General features: G+C 37.2%; 1 protein-coding gene across 4 annotated transcripts in view; it reads left to right on the top strand.

Moving 5' to 3' along the window:
• LOC149529598 (primase-helicase Twinkle, chloroplastic/mitochondrial-like) overlaps window positions 1-23,871 on the top strand; it is a 214,277-nt gene that overhangs the window by 30,730 nt on the left and 159,676 nt on the right. For 2 of the 4 annotated variants that reach the window (XM_089809441.1, XM_089809442.1), the window contains exons 3-5: window positions 13,966-14,021; window positions 14,151-14,208; window positions 14,370-14,504. In XM_089809441.1, the coding sequence (XP_089665567.1) occupies window positions 13,966-14,021; window positions 14,151-14,208; window positions 14,370-14,504 (249 nt within the window). The remainder of the gene's footprint in view (window positions 1-13,965; window positions 14,022-14,150; window positions 14,209-14,369; window positions 14,505-23,871) is intronic. The other 2 variants (XM_089809443.1, XM_089809444.1) reach the window with 1 other exon arrangement.

Raw genomic sequence — 23,871 nt, 5'->3', positions numbered from 1 at the left:
AAGAATTCCTCTTGAAGCCTTGATCACTGAGGTACTTATCAATTTTTATGTACCATGTCCTAGGGGCGTGCTTAAGCCATAGAGAGCTTTCACTAATTTGAGAACTTGATGTTCTTTACTAGCAACTTTGAAACCAGGAGGTTGCGTCATGTAGACCTCTTCGTGGAGATCACCATTCAGGAAAGCACTCTTGACATCCATTTGATGGACCTTCCAACCAAACTGTGCTACCATGGTTACACTAATTTGATTGTGCTCATCTTTACAGTAGGATCAAAGGTCTCCTCATAATCAATGCCTTGACGGTGAGAAAAACCCTTCCCAACTAAACGAGTTTTGTGCTTATCCAAAGTACCGTCAGATTTGTATTTGATTTTGTAAAACCATTTGTAGACCTCTTCATGGAGATCACCATTCAGGAAAGCACTCTTGACATCCATTTGATGGACCTTCCAACCAAACTGTGCTGCCATGGTTAGACTAATTTGATTGTGCTCATCTTTACAGTAGGATCAAAGGTCTCCTCATAATCAATGCCTTGACGGTGAGAAAAACCCTTCCCAACTAAACGAGTTTTGTGCTTATCCAAAGTACCGTCAGATTTGTATTTGATTTTGTAAAACCATTTGTAGACCTCTTCGTGGAGATCACCATTCAGGAAAGCACTCTTGACATCCATTTGATGGACCTTCCAACCAAACTGTGCTGCCATGGTTAGACTAATTTGATTGTGCTCATCTTTACAGTAGGATCAAAGGTCTCCTCATAATCAATGCCTTGACGGTGAGAAAAACCCTTCACAACTAAACGAGTTTTGTACCTATCCAAAGTACCATCAGATTTGTATTTGATTTTGTAAAACCATTTGCAGCCAATGGGTTTCTTCCCTGGTGTAAGATCAGAAAGGAACTAGGTGTTATGCTTTAATAGGCTCTGGTGTTTTGATGTCATGGCCTGTTTCCACTCCGAAATTCCTTTAACCTTGGAATGTGTTTGAGGTTTAAACACACTGTGAATGTTGGCCATGAGAGCAAAGTTGATAGACTCTATAGGTTTGCTCTTTTTTCGAGCAATTCTCTCATCAGTGAGCTCCTCATCGCAAAGATCAACAAGTGTCTTAGCCCACCACTTAGGTCAGAGAGGAGAATGACCAACATTAGTATCAAAAGATATTCTATGATTAGGTTTCTCATCTGAAGAATCTGGATCAAACTTAAGTGAAGCATCTACAAATCGAGGTGATGCTGTAGGAGAAGTTGGAGGTGTTTGTATAGGGATCACTGGTATAATTGGAGCTGCAGGAGCTATTGGAGCCCTCCCATCAAGTGGACCTAATGGAAGCCTAACTCCCAAGTCATGAGCCTTCCTAGGTTGATGTATTGGATCAAGAATAGGAGAAACAGGCATGAATTGGCCTCGTTGCTCATCAAAGACTACTTCACGACTGTACAAGAGACGAGATGTCTCAATCAGCGTTATGGGACTCGGATTCGCCTTTGACTTGGAATGTCGAAATCGGACTCGAACTCGAACTCGGCAAACAGACTCGGCAAGGACTCGAAAAATTGAAAACCCATGAAATTCAAAATTTTTAAAAGATATTAAGGTTTTTTCATGTATATTTTAGTCAATTAACATCAAATACATAATAATTGAGATAAATAGAAGCTACTTAAAACACATACACAATTTTGCATAGATCACATAACTATAAAAGCGAATTTTTGAAGGAAAAAAACTGAATAACACAATATAAAGTAATAAACATAGTGTCGCTGCAATGTCAAATGTCTACAATATTCATAGATTACGTAATCCATGGTATCAAGAGTTCAAAACATAAATCAAAATAACAAGTAGAGTGTAGAACAATAGAAGATGAAGGCTCATAGTAGCCTATGTCCTCCTACTAGTGTGCCTAAGATAAGTCATGGAAGACTGTAGAGCCATCCTCTCTCCCTCTATCTGAGGCTAAACCTCATCCTCATCCTCACCGTCACCCTCACCCTCACCCACATAATCTTCATAATCAGATTCAGATCCATTACTCCTAGCCTCAGGCACCTGCACTCTAGCCTCCTTGATTGCCATCGCTACTGCCTCAGCCTCCCGATCCACCTGATCAACTCACTCCACGTCTTCATCAATGAAGATAGGATCAACAATCTCTATGTTCCACTCTGCATGTGGATCAACATTCTCTAATACAGTCGGTGATGTATCGGTGCGCAGGATCTGTCTATGGCGAAGGTGAAGGTTATAGTGAATAAAGACAAGATCATTCAATTTTTGCATTGCCAACCTAGTGTGCTTTTTCAAGTGTATATACTTGAATAGACTCTAATTACGTTAGCATCTTGATGCACTAGATGGCTGGCTCAAGATGCAAATCGCAATCCTCTGTAAATTTGGCACCTTAGTGCCAAACATCTCGCACCATGCATTTGAAACAATTTTTTTAAAAATCAGTTCAATAACTTTAAATTAATCAAATTAAAATGGTAATAGAATTAGAAATTAGGATGGAGAATCATAGGTTTTAAGTTTTTACCAGGCATCAATTCACTTCCTATTTTTCTTGCACAACTCTCGTGCAAATAAGTCCCTTTGAGCTTTCTTAAACAATTCAATCTCACAGACTACAATTGTTCCAACTCTTGAATCAGGTGACGCTCTCTACAACATTATAAAGGCCACTCTGCACCTCAACATTAGCCTTGAAATGTGGGCTGAATTGGTATGCTCGATTAAGGAAGTAAGCCACTGCATGTATAGGTCTGTGAAGTAGATTGTGCCAACGTCTATCAATGACATCCCATATAAGTCCATACTTATCTCGATTCCCTACAAAAAAAGAGCGAATGCCCTCCTTCACCCTATCCATGCCTCATAAATGTAGCCCATTGAGGGATTGTCTCCATAAACAATTCATAGGAGAAGAACAAGCGACTTTATGAACTACATTCGTTATGAAAGTTGAAAGAGAAACAATCAGCTTTTTCTTTAAAAAATGAACAATAGTTTATAACATAATTTCATAAACAAAAAAGTTGAAATGAGGACAAAAAGGAAAACTACCTTCACAGTCACAGTGATCAGTGTCCAAAAGGAAGCCGTATAGAATATGCAATCAGCTATATCGGTCCCTGCAGTGGTCTTTGCATATGATGATGCGATCTGCTCATCACTTACAAACATGCGTCTCAAACCTCCCTTTGAATCAAGCAAGGATTGTAATGTGAGAAAATTGGTTGCAACTCTAGTGACCCTTAGAGGAGACAACTCATTTTGTTCTGTGTATTTCCTCTTGAGGTTTAGGACCCATGTACGATTATATATGAATTTGTATGCACTCCTACCTTGCTCTATAATTGTTTTTATCCAAGGGAGTTTACCAAGATCCTCTAACATGAGGTCAATGCAGTGAGCAACACAAGGGGCCCAAAATAAGTGAGGGTGTCTCTCCATAAGAAGCTTTCCTACAGCAACATAATTTACTGCATTATGTGTAACTATCTGCATCTCATTCTCCTCACCCACGTCTTTTAGTACTTCATCCATTACCTCACAAAGATATTCAACATTCTTTGTTTTTCCTGAGGCATCAATTGACTTCAAAAAAACCATGGCACCTAAAGAAAAAGAAACAAATTAGTATAATGATCAATGATAAATCATAAATTCATAATTAATAAACTTATTCACTTGATCAAGATTCTAAATTTTTAAGTACAAGTTCTACTTCTAAATTTTTAATGTCTACAATTACCTAATGAGGAGATAAGAGAACTAAGTAGTGTTCTACTCCTTCTATCAGTCCAACCATCAGTCATGATGGTGCAACCCTTCGTCTTCCACACTTCACTTTGCTCTTTGATTGCACCTTTTACATGAGCCACCCTTTGGGTCAAAACAGGGCCTCCTAGCTCGTTAGCACTAGGGGCTTTGAACCCCAGACCACAAATAGTAAAAGCATTGATTGCAATTTGCCAATAAGGGGACCTAAAACAAATTAAATAAAATTTAAAGTTAAACAAATTAGTATATTATATTATTACTATTAAAGTTGAAAACAAATTAAAATAAACCAAAGAAGCATATTATTGTCCCTTGAAGCTTGAAAGCAAGAGAAGACAAATTTAAATTTAAATAAATAAATACCTTGCTGCATTGAATGAAATGTTGTTGTACATGAAGTCTCCAAGTGCCAATTTAAATTTAAATAAATAAATACCTTGCTGCATTGAATGAAATGTTGTTGTACATGAAGTCTCCAAGTGCCAGTTTTGCATTATCATACTTCTCGCTGATTCCAACCCATGCTCTCAAGCGATGGTTGTGCACTTGGAGTCGTGCGTGGAACAAAGATGGAATCAAGTATCGATCTTTGCTTACGAATGTGAGGCCCAATGGTCACACTCATAGAAGTAGTAGCAGTAGTAGGTGGAGTAGGGGATAATGGAGAGCAAAAATTAGAAGATCCCTGTTGAGCTAGTTGTGTCATTTTTCCTTGTTGCTTCTTTTTCAATTCCTTTTTTCTCCATTTTTCCTCTAGAAGAGCTTGCTTGTCTCACATAACATCTTGGGGTACTTTGCATTTTTTAGCAGCACACCTAGGTATATATGCTAGGTGATACTTCAATTTATTTATGTCTCCCACGTTATATATTACACTGCAATGCCAACATGTAACAACTCCCTTTTTGTGGCCCAGGATGACATGTTTCCAAGCCCTTTCCCTTGTTATTGCAGTTGGGTCTGCATTAGGGTTACATGCAACCCTAGTTCCACTTCCACAAGGCTCACCTTGAGGCATGATGTCAATGTGGGTGCTGCTGCAATATGAATATATTATAAATAGAAAAAAGTTGGCATCAAATCAAATTTTTAAACTTTAGGGCCTTCTAGTTTTTACTTATCAAGTTTGTCATTGAGATAAATTAGAATAAATCTAAATAGTAGATACTAGAAGTAGAGACTAAAACAAATGTAAACAAAATGGAAAGTAAAAAATATGAATGTAAAACAATTTACAAAACAACACAAAGAAATGCAACTTGTTGCTTACCTCTTCAAATTTGCACAAACAATGGAAATGCAAGTAAGTTTGTAGAAGCCTCCTCCAAATGCTTCCTTAAGCTCCTCTTAATGCTTAAGTACAAGCTACAAAGTTGCACAAACCATCAACAATCAATATGGGAGAGCCATCTGGTTTGCTAATTTCTCTCTCAAAACCCTAATACTCTTCTCTAACTCTTTCCTCTCTATGACAAGCATTAGCAAAGGGTGGAATGACCTTTTTAGGTTAAATGAATGTCATACAAAACAAAAAAAAGTAAGTCACCCTTTTATTTTTTAATTTTTTTTGGCTCTTTTTTGTTGCACCTACTGGTAAGAGTCTTGAGCTTGGGACTCAATGAGTCTGGCGAGTCTCTGGACTCGGCGAGTCCACGTGGACTTTGCTAGGACTCTTTGAGTCCAAGTCCAGAGGCTATTTACCTTGGAAAGGTTGGCTTTGTCTCGAACTCGCAAAGTCTTGTAACTATGGTCTAACTGTCGATCAAGTGGTAGGCTTTGTAAAGACTACTCTATCTAGCAAGCATGAGTTTCTGACTCTTGGCATTCAACTTGGTACGTGACGCATTAGGGATCCAAACAAAAGCAAGGGAGCCGAAAACCTTCAAGTGACTGATTATGGGCTTGCGACTTGACCAAGCCTCTTCCGGAGTCTTACCTTTGACTACCACTGTGGGTGACCAGTCCAAAAGATACCAGTCCAAAAGATAAACTACAGTTATGAGTGCTTCAGAACATGTCTGTGTTCGAGCATGGATAGAGCCATCTCAGTGATTGTTCTGTTCCGATGTTCAACTACACTGTTTTGTTGTGGTGTGTGTGGTGTGGTTAACTGACATTTGATGTCATGAATATCCAAGAAGCTAGAGAATTCATTAGAACAAAATTCCAGATCTAAGAGTAATAATAGATTTCCCAGACTCTTTTTCAACTAAAGGTTTGAACTTATGAAATACAAGAAATGCATTTGATTTCTTTTTAAGAAAATACACTCACATTTTTCTACTGAAGTCATCAACAAACAATAGAAAAACCTGGACCCAAGGACAAAAGGAGTGGCCATAGGGCCACAAATATTGGCATGAACAAGGTGAAGTACCTAAGAAGCTTGCCATGAATCACCACTAGTGGAAGGTGTGTGATGTTGCTTCCCAGCCTGGTATGCATTATTCAAGCTGCTGATTCTGAATCTTTGGCGAATCGAGGACAAGCTCTTCCCTAGCAAGCTGAGAGAGGTAATGCACATTTAAGTGCCCATCCCATTGATGTCAAAGTGTGCTAACGAAAGATCACTGAGCAACCATAGCTTAGTCCCGAGAATCACCATAATTAGTAAGGCAGAAAAGACCATGATCCTCAAGACCAATTGCAACAATTGATTGAGTCGCCCTATCAGTGATGGTACACTGATGTGAACTCAAGGTGATATCCAAGTGTGGAGAATGTCGTAGTAACTGACTGACTAAGAGTAGATTTAGTTTGAAATATCCCAAGTGGATATTTACTCTGCTACTGCTAAATTTTATTTAAATAATTATATTCTCTTGTAAGTGTTTTAATTATCTTGCAGAGCTAGACGGAAGTTGCAGAAGGAATGATTTTATTTGATATTTTCAGAATAACTTGGTACATTGTAAAGGTAGTAACAACAACATACAGATAACAATAACAATAGCTTGATACAAGCATATGGAATTCTGGAAATGCTTTTATCTATGCCAATAAGTTTGATATCAAAACTAATAAAGTTTGGTACCTCAAATACAATCAGCGTTTGAAATAAGAAGCTGCTAACAGCTACAATCTTCAATAATTATGCCCACAAAATCCAACGCCCAGCTGGTATAGAACTGCTGCACAAATCTACTCACAATGATCAATGCCCAAAATGATGCAATCTGCGGAATGCTGCAAAGATAGTCTTCACTTTCCCACGCCAATGATATGAACTACTGTAGGAACTCCACCAATGTTGAAACCTTGTGCAAGAATTAACAATTCTGCTCCAGTTGAGGGCTATTTCCCAACTCAATCAACTCTCAGCCTAGGGTTTGACGTCCTAGTGAGGGAATGCTCAAATAAGAGCCAAACGTCAAATTATGCTTTCCAAAATGTTCAAAGATACTTTTCCTTTCCTTGCATTGGCCTTATATCATCTTCTCATGTAATTCGAACCCTAAAAGGAACCTTAAAAGTAATACTTGAGAACTTTATAATATAAAGTTATATTCTTTAATAATTGGCGCCCAAGTGCTTGAAAATCATTATTTCACCAATAAGAATAGTTCCAAGTGTCAAACAGGTCTTTGAAGATGATAATTAAATAAAAGAGTCTGAGCTCTTTCCAACAGACTATCACACGATGGCAAAACTCACCAGATGGAGCCAAAAAACTCCTTATTACTCCCTAGTGGCTAAACACTTAGCCTTATTTAAATTATTAAAATGCCAACTTAGGAGAATATTTAAATATATTCAAATATTTCCCAAATAGTGAACTGATAGCCAAAACACCTCTACAAGGTGAAATTGAACTCGTCACCACTTGTGACCGATGCCGGAGAATTTGAAATAACTGACAGTCTCATCCCTCAAAAATAGAGATACTCACTAAAAAATAGGAACATCTCCGAACCTCTCGAAACTGAAAATATAGAATGATCTCGTAAAGACTAAAGACTAACCCATCTCCACCTCCTAAAATTTAGGAAACTCCTATATTTAAGGAACTGCTCTCAACTGCCCTCCTACTGTCTGAAACTCCAGATCCAAACACTATATGCCTTGACTAAGTCTCTAAACACCATTGCCAGCCTATGAGACCCCATAATAGGTTAACTCTCATGTCACTGTTAGACAGAGCTAAAGAGGGGACATGACATAGTTCCATCCTTGGAACATAGTATACGTCGAGGAAAATGAGATCTCTCCTAGCAGACTGAATTTGAATGTTGACTTTTTCGACAATGCTATACTCTTCTTCGCCACCAAAAATAATAGAATTTGAGGAAGGCTCGTAGTTAGTGAACTAGTCTCTGTAATGGGTGAAATGATTAGGGGCACCTAAATCAATATACTAGGCAGATGACTTCACATGATCTGCAGGTCTTTTAGCCATGAAGGCGTAAAAGGCAGATTTTGTCTGCTCAGTGTGCTCTGCATTGTTCACTTTGGGTTGTGAACCTGATTGCTTAGATTGGGCAACTGAGCGTTTCCGACATTCAATCTTCATGTAACCAAACTTGTGGCAATAGTTGCATTGAATGTTCTCCTTTTAGGAGCTTTATAAAGCTGGAGTAGAGAACCTCTGCTAAGACTTGCCTTTATCCTTCTGAAAGGATTTAGCAGCAAAGGCTTGCTTTGTGGAGTTGGAGTTGGAACTGCTACCAAATTGCTGTTTCCGCCGGTCTTGCTGAAGCAGGAGCGTGCAAAGATCTGTGAATTTTAGATCAACATTGGTAGAAGTGATGTTGAGAGTCTCGATAAAATGCTTGTAGGACTTGCGTGAACTCTTGAGAGTTATGAACGCAATGTCCTCTTTCTCCATCTTGCGACCAATAACAAGGAACTGATCACAGATTTCCTGAATCCTATTTAGCTGAGCTTGGAGTGAGGTTCGCGCATCCATGATAATAGAAAACAAAGTGTTCTTCAAGAAGAAAGCTTTGCTTTTGTCAGAAGTCTCATGAAGATTTTTGAGATGTGCCCATATCTTGGTAGTTGTTTTGTCGGATGGAATTTGAGAGCTGATCATTAGCTACGAATAATACGAGAAGCATCACCACTTCTCGATTATTCAAATCTGATGAATCCTGATCAGTACTAAGGGCAGTCGAACGCTGTGTAACACCCAGAACAATCTGATCGGTATTCCAATATTCAAAAATTGCTATTATCCGCTTCTTCCAAGTGCCATAATTTCGACCATTGAATTATGAGTTGCTTTTATGCAAAATATTAGTCAAGGATGCTATAGCAAGTTTTTCAATGAAAAAGCGTGTAAATCATTGAAGACATGTTCTTCGAGGCAAAAAATGTAAACCAAAATTTTTTGGAGTACCTAGAAGAGGGCTCGAAAAACTCAGAAAGAATATGTTGTCGATATCTAGATTTGCTAGTGCAAAAACTGAGGCACGATAATCAAGGCACCTCAAAAATCGAACAACCACCTAATTGAGCTCTCGAAAAACCCATCAAGAATTTGTAATCAAAAAATATTTCGAGCCCAAAAATTAGGGTTTTGAACAAAAACGTCCCTGCTGCAAAAAAACCCACAAAAAATGGTGGAAATGTGCAGAAAGAACAGATGGCAATTGCAGAAAAATGGCCGTCTGTAAAAATTTTGAACAAGAAATTATATTATTTTTCGGAAAAATTCAAAGAATTGCCTCTGATACTATATTACGAAGTAATTGGAAAATATTTGTTTGTTATTAACTAAGTCTAAGAGGTCTATATATACAAAAGAATAAAGCGATGTTTCCTTAGGAAACAATCATAAAGAATAGAAATATTCTATTTTAGCTAATAGATAGCTAAATAAAGCTAATAGATAACTACAACTAACTAAATATTAGAAACATTCTGATATTTTCAATAAATTACAAATAGATAACCATTAACTAATAATAGAAGCTTATCTATTAGCGTAATATGCAAAACTTTTCTTTTGTATTGAAGCACAAGAATGGACAATCAAACAAGGTAGTAGATGGTTTAAGTAGAAGAAGAAGTTTGCTAACAGAGATGAATGTTGAAGTAGTTGGATTTCAAGATTTGAAGAACCTGTATGAAACTAATCCTGATTTTGCAGAACCTCGGAGGGCTTGTAAGAATCCCATGACAGATGAGCAAAATAAGTGGATATGTTAATTATTTCATTCAAGAAGATAAGTTATTCAAGGGGGTTCGATTATGTATACCAAGAGGATCTATGAGGGATAACATCATTAAGGAGAAACGTAGCGGTGGACTTGCAAAACATTTTTGGATTGATAAGACATTGAAGTTGATTTGTGAGAGATAATTTTGGCCACAATTACATAAGGATGTTCAAAAGATGGTGAAGAGTTGTAAACTTTGTGAAGTTGTTAAAGGAACTAGTTAGAGTGTGGGTTTGTATGCACATTTATCTATTCCCAATAAACCTTGGGAAGATATTAGTGTGGATTTTGTTCTTGGATTACCTAAATTTAGAGAGGTAATGATTCTATTTTTGTTGTGGTTGACAAATTTTCTGAGATTACACATTTCATACCTTGTAAGAAGACATAAGATGCAGTACACATAGAAAATTTATTTTTCAGAGAGATTGTGAGATTGCATGTATTAGCAAAGACTATTGTTTCAAACATACTAAGTTTACTAGTTATTTTAGGAGAACACTTTGGAAGAAGTTGAATATTGATCTTAAGTTTACTTTTAAATTTCATCCACAGATAGATGGACAAACTAACTTTGTGAACAAAAGTTTAGGTAACTTGTTGAGATGCTTAATTGGAGATAAACCTTCTAATTGGGACTTTGATTTGGTACAAGGAAAGTTTGCATATACCAATTCAGAGAACAAAAATACTAAAAAGACACCTTTTGAGATAGTGAATGACATGAACCCTAGAGGAACTACAGAGTTGAGGAAATTGGATATTGAAATAAAGAGTGGTGTTGAAGCAGAAGAATTTGTGGACTTTATGAATAGTTTACATGAGGAAATGAAGAGTAATTTGAATATTAGTAATTGAGGATATAAGGAGAGAGCAGATACAATTTTTTTGAAGTTGGAGATGAAGTAATAGTACATCCAAATAAAAATAGTTTTCTAGTGGGAACATATAGCAAGTTGAAGATGAAGAAATTTGTGCCTTCTAAGAACTTGAAGAAATATGACACAATGGAAATACTTTTCAAGTTGAGTTGATTGAAGATATGGATATTTCACCTATATTCAACATTTCAGACCTCCATGAGTATTTTGAATCTAATGAAGAGACATTTGATAAATATGATTAGCCTAAGAAGAAGACAAAGGGAATTGGAAGAATTTTGGATACTAGAGTTAGTAGGAGTACCAAAGGAAAAGATTACAAAGAATACTTAGTTTCATGGCAGAATAAATTGGTTGAGGACAGTTTCTGGATATCTCAAGTTGAGTTTGATCATTATGATACTTCTCAAAATATTAGGGCTTTGTGATGTAGACATCAATCCTTATTTACCCCATGTGTTTGATGCAAGAGCATCTTGGGTTCCTTGGTAATCTTGCATCAACCAAAAATATTTCGTGTTATTGTTCATCCCTGTTGTTTGGGGAATGGCCCTTGCTATTCATGTTCTTTTGTTCTACGCAATTGGATTCATAATGAAGACCTATTGTGGATCATCTTACTATGTTTGTGGAACTTCTCTTGGTCTCGCCGAAAAGTTATTCTTCTCTTTACTTGAGGCGCGTCCATTTCCTGGCATATCGAGTAATGTGTGGTTATTTGCTTCTGCAAGGTTTTTGTGATTTCAAGGCTTTCCACGGCCTTGGGGATCTCTTTTTGGATCACTTGTGGACCTATCTTTGTCCCCGCGGATGTTATTTTGCTGAATTGTTCGGTCTTTGATTTCTCCTTTAGGGCAAGACCTATATTTTGTAATAAATGCACTTATTAGGCCGACTTGTGTCTTATAGTTGAGAATTAGGGTTAGAGTAGGGGTGATCTAGTTAATAGAAGAAGATAACATAAGTTTGGCTTTGTAAGCCTGAGCTTCTAAGCTCCCTGATTGCATTTCAATTGTATATGGCTGCAATTAGGTAGGCCTTATGCCGGGCATGTTGTAAGCAGATTGTCTCATCATATTTGCATTTGGAATCAATATGTATCTTGTGGTTTCTTCCATGTTAGTTTGGGCTTTTGTGTGTAGACTCTAGCAGGGTGGTTGTTGAATGTCCTTTGGTTCATTTCTCCTACCTACCTTGCGTCAATAGGGAAACAAACTTAGTCCTCTTGCAATAAATGGCCCATGTAACATGAGAGCTATCACATGGTGGTACCTCTATGGTCAACTGTTCAAGCATTTACAACCTCTCACAATCAAAATCCTCTCTCAAGTAAGTTTTATATGTTCTAAACTTTTTTTACCATACGTATTCTACAATTCTTTAAATTGGTTTTCATTTTTATGTTTTAGCTTAATAAGTAATTTTGTAATTGTGAACATAGTCTAGGTTGCAAGTTCTTCTACTGCTGAAAGGAATTGGAGTACATACTCCTTTATCTACTTAGTAAAGCATAACCGGTTGGACTCTAAAAAAGCAGAGGACTTGGTTTTCATTCATGCCAACTTGTGTCTTTTGTTACGTAAGGAGAATCACTACAAGGAAGGGGCAGCCAAGCTTGGGGATGTAGAACCCAAGTGTGTGAAGTTGGACGCAACAATTAAGATCTTACTACAATCACGGATAATGATGGTGATAACATCATGGCACTGGTGTATCTAGCACAATTGGAACCACTTTCGGTTCGAACGATCTTGAACTTGCAGCAGTTGGAGGAGATGGAGATGATGATGAGTTCTTTTGGGAATCCATTTGATATAGATTTGGATTGATAAACATTGAATGATGAACTCTATTTTGATTTTGTAGTTGTGACATTGGATGATAAACTATATTTTGATTTTTTAGTTGTGATGATTTGCTGATTTGGACTGGAATCATGAACATAGAAGCATGCGATCTTCATATTATTGATATGGTTGATATTTTATAATCATATTGAGTATTTGAATATGTATTGGTGAAGTTACAAGCTATGAAATGTATTAATTTTCTATATATATATATATATATTTTTTCATATACATAGTATAATATATATATATCTATATAATTCTTCTTCCGGATCTGCATCCGAATCAGTAACTAAGAATTTACATCTTCCATTGATACAACAATTTCATTTAGTATTCTAATTTCGAATAGTAATTAGTAATTTGATATTCAATGTATAAAACTAAAAGGTTCAAGTATACTGTAGTCTGTATTTAGCATTTGGCAATTCCAATTTTGCTATTTTTCTTCTTATACTGTCATATATCTTTTCATAACTAGCATTTCAAGTACTAAATATATAGTATATAGTATATGCAGAAGCACTGTCCGTAAATTGGAGCCCTTCCCCCCTGAGCCGGAAATGTGTCCTCTGGTCCCCCAGCACCCAGGTTACGCTGATTTTAGTTAATCTTTAGCCATCTTCATCATGTATACAACGGATAGATGGATGATGTGATGTGGTGCTCATCTAACTTGGTTTGATGTTCACAGAGGTTGGTCTTGTAAAGACCATACAGAAATCTGGTTCTGGTAAATGGATACACACATCACGACATTCTCAGACTTATGATGTGAATCTTTTTAAATTAAGTAGAAAAAAATTATAGATAAAACGTTTTAATGTAAATTGAAATCTTTAATATGCCACTTCACTTTAGAAAATAAAATATCTATGTATTGCAAAAGCCATGCCACTGTCTGCTGTGTTACAAAACATTGAATATGCATGATGAGTGATGAATGATGAATGGACGTTGAGGTTTAACACCTTATTCATAATTCTTATTATTTAATACTAAATTAATAAGCTACAGTGTACATAAAGTTCAGAAAAATACTGTTCAATAACTCAATAACATATTGGAAGCTCAATTGGATGAAGTGCACATGCAAGCAAAAACAGATAGGAATAAACACATGCATGTGCTTATACATAAAACTCACATAGGCACTTAAATATTGACATATGCGTATAATTATTTATACAGAACAACAAGTAGCTCTGATCTATTGATGTCTTTTAAATTTCTAAACATTATTTAGTAATTCATTATTCTAATATGCTATTACAGTGTGGAGGAGGAAGCACACAGGAGAAAAGTCTCTCAGTTTTTATTAGTGCAGAAGGGTAACTCATTAGCACACTTTAAATATAAGTTTTGGTATTTCCTCTGGGTGTTTGTATGGTGTTCACAATACTTGTGAGCTGCTTGGTGTTGTTTTTGATTCCAATGTACTGTGTATAAAATATTTGCAGAGATTTTGCACTGTGGCAGTGTTTCAGAGCTAAGTGTGGTTGGACTGGACGCACAAAGGTGTCTTAGTGGGCTTGTCTGGAGTCTTGAACAATGCTTGTTTTATCTGAAATTTATTGAAGTTCCCTTTAAAAGTCTATTTTGTATTTTCCATAATTTAGCACACAACTGAACACTTAATGAATTTGGAATTCATATTAATTTTTTCTTCTGGATTGTAGTCAACTCGCACGCCTGTGGGTTCATCCTATTTATTGGACACTGTAGATTCAGTGAATGGTGCTTCAAAATCTGGAATTAAGTATAGGAGGACACTCACTGAGGAGAATCTACAGTTGCAACAAGTTTCTATGGAGGTTTGTGCATGAATATCCATGTTATTTCTATGTCATAATTGGGATGATGATTGTTGATAATCCTAGAGAGTAAAATTGTTTCTTATGTATTAATCTGGGACTCACCCATTTCTTTTAATAGAGTTGAGTGGGAAACCAGATTTATAATTTTGAGCAGTGTTACTTTGTATATTGTTTTGAAGACCACAATATGTGAACTCATATTTATTTGAGAAAGTCCTGAAAAACATGTATAAAAGCAGGTCATAGACACATATACACTGATAGGGAAAAAAATCAACGATAGCATACAAACTTCAAAAATACACAGAGACATGCTTCTTGTGCCCTTCATTAAATACATTGCGAGAGGTGACCAACTGATTGTAACCTTATATTACAAGTTAATCAAATTCAGTCTCATGTTGATGTCTTTAATTAAAAAATTATTTTATGTCTAAACATTGTGCATTTGTATCCTATCCCAGTGTACCCTTATGATATAAATTGATTTGACTTATAGTTTTAACATCAGTACTTGCTTCTTAATAATTATAGATGGGTACGAACTGAAGAAGCAGGAGTCTGTAATTAATCGTGATTGCAGAGAATGCATACTTTTACCCTCATTAAAATTGCAAATTGCATCAACAATTGTTGACCAGTTTTCAATGACCCTTTCTGTTAAACTTGTTAAAAATCACTCTAAAAACCATGAAATAAATCCTAAAAGTAACCCATGTAATAGTTATAAATGCGCAGACCACAATGTTGTAACAGGCACAGCGAGCACGGATGTGAGGACAAAGTGATTTATGGGACTTGGTGTGAGACATGATGTGAGAAAGACCAATGAGGTGAGTGAGTCCTTTAGTATGGAAGGAAAAGCTGTATGGTCATCTATAATAGCTTTAAATGAATCTCATGGATGCTCAAATTTCTGCCTTTTAGTTTGCTGAATCAAATTTGTAGGCTGTATATTCGGTTTAGGCATTCTTGACCTTGAAATATTTCTGTTTCCTTAATGCATCTGCCGTGATCGTCTTGCTGATTAAAATGTCTGCCTGATTGAATGTGCAAATAACATATTAAATATTATGAGAGTAGTTTAGTAAATAGTCTACATATTTACGAGAGACATTACAATAATAGTGGTCAGGGGAATATTTCCCAACAACAAAATGTGGCTGTGAAAGCTGATTGGAATCTCATTGTACTTACTATTTAGTATTTAGATTATATCACCTTCAATCATGCTTAAAGATTCAGAGTTACAAGGCTGGCAGCCACTTTTGGTGGCTCTTTTAATTAACATAAATTAATTAGAATTGCGAGTCAGCAACTATTTTTGCTATTTTGTCAAGGTCATCATTTGAAAACTGTCATTGTATATGTGCTGCTTAGGCTGTTCTCTCCAAACTAGGCTAAGAAAGCAAAATAAAATTCACTCAAGGTAAACCCACCCAAGTGTAAAAGGTGAACCCATCTCAATCAAAATTTTACCAGAATTAAATGTAGCGAAGTGCTTAGTACAGGCCTATTTGATTAGTATTTCAGGGAGAAATCAAAAGCTTAATTGTGAACGACAATAAAATTTGGTTCTCCAGGACAAATGTATATGCTGTGTATACTCTCTGAAGTCTAATGTATGTTTTTCAACTCACCAAGATAATTTTTTTTAAGGAGAATATAACCAAGTGCTTAGAATAAATATATTGGCAAAAAAAATAGCAAGGTATACAAATTGATTGCAAGTTTCTAATCTATCACACTTTGTTATTGCACACATGGATAAGCTATATGGAACAGGACAATGAGAGTTATCTCTGCACCATGAGTTTGTTTTTCCTTTTTTGACCTTTCTAAGTGGCTCATACATTTGTTACGATGACTTTGCTCTTATGGAGATGAGTTTGCTTTTTTCTGGTGCTATCTTTTAACATTTATACTATTTTGTGCCCGTTGGTTAACAGTTTGTCTTCCTTATCTTTTTGGTTTATACCTTGACTCTTAAACTGCCCAATGGCTTATGGAGGACAAAGAAGTTAAAACAGAATGGGTTAGTGTAGTAATCTATCAGAGACCCGTGAATTGAAAGGTACAACTCCGTTTTACATGCTAGATTTTTAATGAATTTTGTTTTTTGGGTTTTGGGGGTATGCTCTTAACCAGAGAGCAGAAGAGGCAAATTCCAGATTGCTCAACACTTTAAACAACCTAAGCAAGTGACAATGGGAACTAACTCACAACATGCAATCTACTCTGATTTAAATGCAAGAAATGGAAACATGCATGACCAACTATGATAACAGGAGAAAAAGAAGAGATGGTAGTGTAATTTCTGGATTACAAAGTTAACTGATGTTTTGACAATACCTGGATTGTCTATATCTCAACCACTCCATCGACCAATTTCTGGCCTCCTAATGCAACAAACTACACTAAACACATAAACTACGATGTACAATAGAAAGAACAAAAGTGCTTATGCTGAAGAAAGTAAGGCATACAATCTATTGAATGTTGGAAACAAAACCAAGTTCATTTGCGTTCATTCAATTTTCAACAATAGTGCATTCATTCCACATACTATATTGAAATAAAATGAACAACAGAGTTAAAATTGGACTTAGAGTCACGTATAGTAGTCCCAGCTATAGGGCTTCGCCCAAAAGTAATTTTGCCAATCTGATTAACTTCTCAAAACTTGCATATACAGGCCTTCTCAAAATGGCCGGTTACACTAAACGATTGCATTCACAGAGCATCTTTGAACAAAATAAGCTAACAATAGGACAAGCTTGAATCATTGTCCGTTATAGAGATTGACAAAATCCCATGATTGGCTACGAAAAGAAAGAAAGAGAGAATGCCTTCTTAGGAGTAATTGCTTTGGCTCTATAAGCTTTCATGGCGTCAGTTACTTTGTCCAATTCCTCGACATTTGGAATGTTGATGTTGACAGCTCGAACCATCCAATAGTCATGCATCTCAATCAATTCATCGATTCTGGCGACCCTTGATTGAAACTTTTCTAATTCTCTCCTTATAATTGAGTGCACTACTGAGAGTTCTTGGATCTTTGACATTTGGAAGTTGAGTGGATCAACAACTTCATCAACAAACACCAAGAACTTTGACTTCATCCTCTCGATATCCACAAGCTTACGATTAGTAGACACAAAGGATTCTATATGCAATGTCTTCAAATATTGAAATAATTTCTCAATGACCTTTTGCACCAGGTCATGTACATCCTTGAACTTGTTTGCGGACCTCATAGAGCTCTCTATAACAGACTCCAAGGATTGCTTCCAATGAAACAATGACTTCGTGCCTGTCTTGAGGATCCCACGAGTAATGGCAACATTGGTCTTCATGTCAATAACTTCATGCAGTAGGGCCAACTGCTCTGTCAATTTGTTTGCTGCCTTTTGTATGGTGGTTTGATCATTGGACGCTTTCTCTCTTAGCTTGTTAGCATCTAACACTAGACTTCCCAAATTTTCAATTAATGGGGTACCTTGACCCTTCATCTGGTCTACCCATGCTCAGCCTACCTTCTCGAATTGCCTCTCTTGTCGCAGCTTTAGGAGTAGATTTTTTTCTCCTCTCATTCGGGTCAAATTGGCTTGATGAAGTGCTCTCGAGTGTAGTGCTAATGTACTCCATCAATTATCTGTTCGAGGCCTTCAGGACCTCGTTTTCTGCTCTAAGTTCATCCAACTTATGTTCAATCTTCTCGTTGGTTGACTTCCACATGTTCACCATGGAGTCGTAAACAAGGATACCCAGATCCACTGTTTTGATTTGGAAGTCATCTTTGGAAAGCTCATGAAATTTACCTTCCTTTTGTGGCTTAGCAACCTCTACCAGCATATAGCCAGTTGTCGAATCAGTAGCCAATGCAGCAATTGTCTTTTGCTTCTTAGTTTTCTTAGATGGCTGAGAAGAGACGACTTGCGTGATCAAGTCCTTTGATGGAACTGCATCTTCATATCTCCTCTTCTTCCTATCAATGGTCTCTTCGAGCCATGACTCTGTAGAGAGCACATTGATAGTTGACTGCAAGGTAGTCGGATCAAATAGCTTCCTCGGTATTAGGGGAGTTTTCTTTCTCTGGAAAGAAATAGGGAAGGCGACGACCGTAGTCACAGAGAGGGCCAAAGTATCCCCTTGTTGAGATATGTCTTGTTCTTGGCCCCATGGGGTTGGTGTCACCATCCAAATTGATGATTTGGATAGGGGAAGCAAGCTTGGTCATTGACTTCTCTTGTTATTTCCCTTTGTCCTTGTCTCCCTCCTCCCCAACTTTCCCAGTGTCCGGAAGAGAGCCACCTCCGCAAGTAGGAGTGATTGGCACATTCTTCTGTGGAGGTTGGTCTCCACCTTGACCAATGGATTGTAATGGGCTTGCAAATGTTGAAGTAGTAGCAATGGTGGTCGCTGCTGCAGTTGACTGGGTGGCTCTAGAAGATACTCCACCCGTAGAACCAGTGCTCCCGGTCCTCTTTGTCCTCGCTCGGGTCCACTCCACTCACTTATCTGTTCTTTTGATTATTCCCTGCATAAGAACCTCCATAGTTCTATGACAGGACCTGCAGGTGGGGTAGACAAAATTGGGGTGCCTTTGATCTTCTCGTAGGTTGTGGGATCCATGTAGGGTCCATCATCTTTAAGGTCAGAAACATCAATAGAGTTGTTACATAACTTAATCTTATTAATTGTTAGTTGTGACCAAAATTTCTCCCGGGTCTGGTATTCGTTGAGACACCCAAACTAGAAGTCTTCAATATCTGAAACATGCCTGTAGGCATATCCCAACTTCAAGTGATCCCTTACAAAGTTGACTGGATTATATTGAGGCCTGAGTACCTCATAGTCTACCTCGAAGCTCTTCACCAAATTCTGAGCATCGGATACGGTCCAACCACTATAGGGAAGGGAATCCCGACTATTTTCTTTACATTAGAACACAAGGTGTTCACTTTAAGGATTTGTTGACATAATTTGAATAGAACCACCTTGTCTTCTAGATACCTTGGGAGTCTCTTGGGAAAACCATTGCAAGCACCTATCCGCAAGTAAGAAAAACTGAGAAACTAGATGAATGAGTATTCGAATTGGCTAATAGCTGAGATTATTTCTGGTGAGAATCTCCTTCTAGGGCATCCTTGTAATTCTCGGCATAGCTTCATTGTGAAGGCATCGTTTACAACCACACACTCCTTAAAACTTATTTGTAGCTGTAGATGTGGATAGAATTCATATACTTTAGTGCGCTCGTTATAGTTTTGGATGCTAGGGATGCCAGGCCACAAGTGGTGAGTAGCCAAGGCATAAATTAGATAGGAGGACATGTAAAATTTCTTAAATCCTTTGATTGAATTCAACCACAAGGCGAGCTCATCGCAGATAACTTGGGCCTAGTCAATCTGCATATCCTTAGCACACATAGCTTGCACTAGGAAGAAATGGCGCTCGATGAACTCCAAGATCTCCTCTTTTCCTTTTAGTTTGAGAAGTAGAGCAAGAATATCCACTATCTCTCTTTTCAAATTTGTGCCGAACAGGGTCGGGCATTTTGCTCTTCTTCGAGTGAGCAGTCTGGAACCATGTCCTCTGCATGTCTTCTCGTCTGAGGTTCTTCTTCTCATTGGGCATAGATGCGGAATAGCCAGAATCAATATCATAGTACTCCTCTTTCACGAGAACGCCGAATGTGGACTGCATCAGTGCCTTGTTGATCGAGATGAGGATTGATTGGTTAGGGGACAAAATCTACTTTGATAAGTAGGAGATAATTTCCATAGCAAGTCAAATTGTGATATTGCTATCAGGATTTAACTGTGTGATTTTGAGTCAAACTCATTGACCCATGTTTTATGAGTAGTGATTCAACATGAATCCATCTCTCATGAGAATAAATGGAACACTTAGCACTCATTGGATCTAGGTGATGCTCAAAGGGGTGAAACATCAGGACTTCCTGGGAGGTTTTTCGGGTCGTATCTCTCGATACATTCCCTCACAATCTCTGGTGCACGTACTGCCATTCGAAAACCAGCCGCCTCAACCAGTCCACTTTCTTTAAGCTTTTTAGTGATTGGGTGAATTGGTTGAGAATTGAGTCTCCTACAGAGATCACCCAAATCTTAGAATTTAAATGATGTATCTGTTAGCTCTTTCAATTGACTTTCTAGGCCTATTAATTTTTCATAACCAACAGCTCTAATTGCCATTCGTTATGATTGCATAGGATACAGTTCTCGATAAATAGCTGTTTTAATACACTTGAAGAAATCAATTGCAGGAATTTTTGAGGAAATAGGTATAGGAATTAGAACATTGGTGCCACACAAACGAAATTAAGTTCGGCCAACGATTATACCAGTAGGATTTGCATTTAATTTGATGATCAACGACTCATTAAACTTTCCGTTTGTTTGCACATAAAAACTTGTATTTCTGGAAGCTCTATTTCTTAAAGTGATAATACTAAAAATCACCTAACAAAACAAGTCTTTAAGTTCTGCAAGGGAGAAAGAGAAACTTAGCTTTTCCACAAACCCACTTTCCTTCTATTCGGAATCGTGGCATGGGGAGTGATCCTTTGTTAGCTTTTGCACTTCATTCTTTCACTTTCCGCCTTAAGCATTTAACACTTCCTTTCCTTTATATTGGGATCGTTTCTCACCATTGACTTTTCGGAAGTATCTTTTGAGCATCTCCGAAGAATATTTGCACTCTAAAGTGGCTTGCCTTTTTATTTTCAAAGCTTTTGGAGAAGTGGTCTTTTTCATTACCTGGGGATGGAAAACCCCTTTCTCAGCGAAATTTCCCGAAATGAAGTAAAGCTAACAACACTTTTACACTTTAACGGTTTAACCTCAATCTGATGATTTCAAAGCTAGATCTCGAGCATAGTTATGGGACTCGGGATCGCCTCTGGCTCGGAAAGGTCAAAATCTGACTTAGACTCGGCGACCGGACTTGAAAAATTGAAAAACCCATGAAATTCAAAGATTTTTAAGGATTTTAAGATTGTTTCATGTATCTTTGAGTCAATTAATATCAAATACATAGTAATTGAGATAAATAGAAGCTACTTAATACACATACACAATTTTGCATAGATTACATAAGTATAAAAATGAATTTTTGAAGGAAAAAAACTGAATAACACAATATAAAGTAATAAACATAGTGTCACTCTAGTGTCAAAGACTCAAATGTCTACAATATTCATGGATTACAAATTCCATGGTATCAAATTCATAAGTTCAAAACATATATCATAATCAAAATAACAACTAGAAGACTAAGGCTCATAGTAGTCTATGTCCTCCTACGAGTGCGCCTAAGATAAGTCATGAAAGACTCTAGAGCCAGCCTCTCTCCCTGTGTCTGTGGCTGAGCCTGAACCTCATCCTCATCCTCATCATCATCTTCATCCTCACCCACATAATCCTTGTCATCAGACTGGGATCCATCACTCCTAGCCTCAGGGTCCTGCACTCTATCTCCTCGCGCTGTAGCCTTCTCAACTGCCATCGCTACTGCCTCAGCCTCCTGATCCACTTGATCTACCCACTCCACATCTTCACCACTGAAGATAGGATCAGCCATCTCTGTGTTCCACTCTGCATGAGGATCAACATTCTCTAATACAATCCGTGATGTATCGGTGCCAAGGATCTGTCTATGGCGAAGGCGAAGGCGAAGGTTGTAGTGAACAAAAACAAGATCATTTAATTTTTTCACTGCCAACCTATTGCGCTTCTTTGAGTATATGTGCTCAAATAGGCTCCAATTATGTTCGCATCCTGATGCACTAGATGGTTGGCTCAAGATGCGAATTGCAATCCTCTGTAAATTTGGCACCTTTGTGCCAAACATCTCCCACCATGCATCTGAAACAAGAAAATTTTGAATCATATCAATAACTTTGAATTTATCAAATTAAAATGGTAATACCGTAATAGAATTACTATTAGAAATTAGGAATCTAGAATGTAGAATCAAAGATTTTTAGTATTTACCAGGCATCAATTTTGTCCTACTTTTTTTGCACAACTCTCGTGCAAATAAGTCCCCTTGAGCTTTCTTAAATAGCTCAATCTCACGGACTATATCTGTTCCAACTGCTGATTCAGGTGATATTCTCTCTATAACATCGTAGAGGCCACTCCACACCTCATCATCAGCCTTGAAATGTGGGCTGAATTGGTATGCTGGATTAAGGAAGTAGGCCGTTGCATGTATAGGCCTGTGAAGTAGATTGTGCCAACGTCTATCAATTACATCCCATATAGGCCCATACCTATCTCAATTCCCTGCAAAAAAAGAGCGAATGGCCTCCTTCACCCTATACATGCTCTCATAAATGTAGCCCATTGAGGGCTTCTCTCCATCAACAATTCGTAGGAAAACAAGCGGCTTTACAAACTGCAATCATTATGAAAGTTGGAAAATAAATAATCAACTTTAAGTTTTTCTTTAAAAAATGAAAATAATTTATAACATAATTACATAAACAAAATATAGTTGAAATGAGGACAAAAAATGAAAATTACCGTCACAATATCAACAATTGGTGTCCAAAAAGAAGCCTCATCAAAAACATAATCAGCTGCAGCAATCCCCGCAGTGATCTTTGCATATGATGATGCAATCCACTCCTCACTAACAAACATGTGTCTCAAACCTCCCTTTGAATCAAGCAAAGATTTTAATGTGAGAAAATTGGTTGCAAATCTAGTGACCCTTGGACGAGAAAACTCCTTTTGCCCATTGTGTTTCCTCATGAGGTTGAGGACCCATTTATGATTATATATGAATTTGCATACACTCCTTCCTCGCTCTATAACTGTTTTTATCTAAAGTATTTTAGCAAGATCCTCTAACATGAGGTCAATGCAGTGAGCAGCGCAAGGGGTCCAAAATAAGTGAGGGTGTCTCTCCCTAAGAATTTTTTCTGCAGCAACATAATTTGCTGCATTATCTGTCACTATCTGCACCACATTCTCCTCACCCACGTCCTTTATCACTTCATCCATTACCCCACAAAGATATTCATCATTCTTTGTTTTTCTTGAGGCATCAATTGATTTAAAAAAAACCGTGACACCTGAAGAAAAATAAACAAATTAGTTTAATGATTAATGATGAATCATGAATCATAATTTATAAATTCATAATTTATAAACTTAATCACTTAAGTACAAGTTCTACTTCTAAATTTATAATGTCTATGACTCTAAGTACAATTATGGTTTACCTGATGAGGAGACAAGAAAGTTGAGGAGTGTTCTACTCCTATCAGTCCAACCATCAGTCATGATGGTGCAACCCTTCCTCATCCACACCTCACGCTGCTCTTTGATTT

The sequence above is a fragment of the Cupressus sempervirens genome, chromosome 11, assembly GCF_028749045.1.
Source record: "Cupressus sempervirens isolate cs-2001-9-10 chromosome 11, ASM2874904v1, whole genome shotgun sequence".
Taxonomy (NCBI): Eukaryota; Viridiplantae; Streptophyta; class Pinopsida; order Cupressales; family Cupressaceae; genus Cupressus; species Cupressus sempervirens.
The sequence above is the reverse complement of the archived record's forward strand: the minus strand, read 5'-3'. Positions and strand labels throughout refer to the sequence as shown.